A 3,127-nucleotide genomic window follows, 5' to 3' on the forward strand; every position below is an offset into this window, starting at 1 on the left:
TCGGTTTCATTCCTTCGACTATTTCCTCAGTTACTGTCACTTGCTCTTTCACTTCTTTCTCTTCATGTGGCTTTGCGAATTCGGGATGTGTTGCTGCGCTAACAATCTTTTCAACAGTTTTTATTGGGCTTGTAACAATTTTTTGTTTACTTTCATCCTTTTCAGTTAATTGATCTAACTGGTTTTCTGTATCTTCTTTTTGAATATCTTTTGTCTGTATATCACGGATATCATTTGTTTTTTTGATTATTCTTTCATTTTGTACATACGTCTTTATTTGTTCTTTTTGACTTTGAGTTATGTCTTCTAATTCTTCAATTTTTGTTGGTACTATTTCTTCTATTCCTATCAGTCCTGTTACTTCTTCGATGTGCATAAATTGCTTTTTCGGTATAGATGGTACTTGTGATTTTATATCTTCGATTTCTTCTTCGATTACTACAACTTTATCTTCTTCTGTTTTAGATTTTGGTTTCTTTTTCCGTATTGTCGTTTTCTTCGTTTTAATTGCTGCTGTTTCGTTTTCTTTACTGCCGCGTCTAAATTTAGTGGTGTATTCTTCAGTTACTTCAGTATCGGAATCATTTGTTGGTTGTTGTTTTGTTTCGTGTATTGTAGTGTGTTGTGTGATTGTGAAGTGATGTTCTTTCTCTGATGCTTCTGTGGTTTCTGAAATGTATATAGAACAAGTGTGTCATGGAATTAAATTGTTGTACGTTTTATAAATCCGTTGGCATTATTTACATTCTGATATTTAACTTTTATTCCGAGTATTAGTTTCAGATCATTTTTAACATATTTCTTTTTATTTTTTAAATATTGTTTTTGATTACTCGAATGTTAAATATCATCTTAATTTAAGTATAGCCATTCAGTTGCTAGTAATGACTCGTATAAAGTAATACCTGTTTTTGTCTAAATGTGTCTATTATGTGCAGTGCAATTATGTTGTAAACATTATTAATAATGTCTGTGTTGTTGTTTGGCTTTGTACTTACCCGAGGCAAGCTGAGATCGTAATGTTAAGTCAAACACAAGTTGTTAACCTACTTGCAATAATTGTAAATCATATTTTACTAATTTGTTCATGTTCTGATTATATTTTTTTTTTATCTATTTTGCTAACATAAACTAATATACTTATCTAATTTGTCTGATTTATTTGATTTGTTAGATGTTACTAATCCTAGTCATAGTGTTGTATTGAAAAGAATTTTTTTTAAAGTCGCTTCTGAACTGTCAGTTTAAATCAGTTATGTTATCTTTCTATATGTATAATACTTACCCAAAATTTTTTCCATGTAGTCGGCTTCGATAGATGTGCTTGCTAACTTTGATACTACCGGTATGACGGGTTCGGGCAGATTTGATTCGATTTCAGTAATGTGTTGCAATTCAGTAACAATTACGCCTTGCTTTTCATCTTCTACTCCATAAGCTGTTTTACTTTCTGGTTTTGAAATGCTAAATTCTGATACTACATTTTCTGGAACAATTTCAGTTTTTAGAGCAACTTTTCGTTCAATTATATCCGCTTGCGCATTTACTTCCTTAGCGAGACCTTTGACGACTTCCTTTGCTTCTTTCTCCGTAGCGGTTATTTGGGTAACTTGAACACCTTCCGAAATGCGGAATGAAACTTCGGCTGTTGCGCTTACTGCCTTTTTTTCAGCGATGAGGGAACGTTCGCTTTCGTGAGGAATCGATTCCATTTGTTGTATACTTTCAAACGGTATCTGTTCTGGTGTTATTTTCTTTACATCAGGTTTAACAAATTCCATCATTTCCTCTGACGATGACGACGCAACAACGTGAGATTTTTGAGCAACAGGCATGCTTAATATGCTCTGCTCGGCTACCTGTTTAGTTGCTTCTTCTAGATTTTTTATAATTTCTTTTGTTTCCTTTTCCGTAGTAGTTACTTGGATAACTTCGACGCCTTCGGAAACGCGGAATAAAACTTCAGCTGTTGCGGTAGTCGTCCCTTTATCTGGGACAAACGAACATTCAATTTCATGAGAAATTGGCTCAATTTGTTGTATACTTTCAAACGGTATTTGTTCTGGCATGATTTTCTTTATCTCGGGCTTGATAGATTCTACAATTTCTTCCGTTGTTAATGATGCAACTACTTGAGTTTTCTGAGCAACTGGCATACTTAGTATATTCTGTTCAACTGTCTGTTTAGTTGGTTCTTCCACATATTTTATTACTTCTTTTGTTTCCTTCTCTGTAGCGGTTACTTGGATAACTTCGACTCCTTCAGAAACACGAAATGAAACATCAGCCGTTGTTTCTAGTGTTCTTTTATCAGGGAGGAGCAATCGTTCGCTTTCATGAGAAATCGATTCAATCTGCTGTATGCTTTCAAATGGTATTTGTTCCGGTATTATGTTCTTTCTCTCAGGTTTAACAGGTTCTAACATTTCTTCTGTTGTTGACGATGTAATCACTTGAGACTGTTCTACAACGGGCATACCTAGCATGCTTTGCTCGGCTATCTGTTTAGTCGCTTCTTCCAAGTTTATTACGACTTCTTTTGTTTCCTTTTCCGTAGCAGTTACTTGAATAACTTCGACACCTTCGGAAATGCGGAATGAAACATCAGCTTTTGTGCTCGGCGTCTTTTTATCGGGGAGAAGCAAATGTTCGCTTTCATGAGGAATTGATTCAATCTGTTGAATACTCTCAAACGGTATTTGTTCGGGTATTATTCTCTTTATCTCAGGCTTAACAGATTCTATCATCTCTTTCGTTGTTGACGATGTAATTACTTGAGACTGTTCTACAACGGGCATACCTAGCATGCTCTGTTCGGCTGTCTGTTTAGTTGCTTCTTCCAGACTTTTTACTACTTCTTTTGTTTCCTTTTCTGTAGCGATTACTTGTACAACTTCGACCCCTTCAGAAACGCGGTATGAAATTTCGGCCGTTGTACTTGGTGTTTTCTTATCGGGAAGAAGTAAACGTTCGCTTTCATGAGGAATTGATTCGGTCTGTTGTATACTCTCAAATGGTATTTGTTCGGGTATTATTTTCTTTATCTCAGGCTTAACAGATTCTATCATATCTTCCGTTGTTGATGACGTTACCACTTGAGACTGTTCTACAACGGGCATGCTCAGCA

At 35.3% G+C, this 3,127-nt stretch overlaps 1 protein-coding gene across 1 annotated transcript in view; it reads right to left on the reverse strand.

Annotated features, from left to right (window-relative positions):
• The window catches only part of LOC112452484 (titin-like), a 25,593-nt gene extending 22,472 nt beyond the window's left edge, over positions 1–3,121 (reverse strand). Inside the window, 3 exon segments of the mRNA XM_025012720.1 lie at position 1; positions 4–669; positions 1,286–3,121. The exon segment at position 1 is cut by the window's left edge and continues 1,157 nt beyond it. Of these exon segments, the coding sequence (XP_024868488.1) occupies position 1; positions 4–669; positions 1,286–3,119 (2,501 nt within the window). The 5' untranslated portion in view covers positions 3,120–3,121.
• Positions 3,122–3,127: the final 6 nt, after the last annotated feature.

Source organism: Temnothorax curvispinosus, unplaced genomic scaffold (assembly GCF_003070985.1).
Source record: "Temnothorax curvispinosus isolate PA1 unplaced genomic scaffold, ASM307098v1 QBEX01003408.1, whole genome shotgun sequence".
Taxonomy (NCBI): Eukaryota; Metazoa; Arthropoda; class Insecta; order Hymenoptera; family Formicidae; genus Temnothorax; species Temnothorax curvispinosus.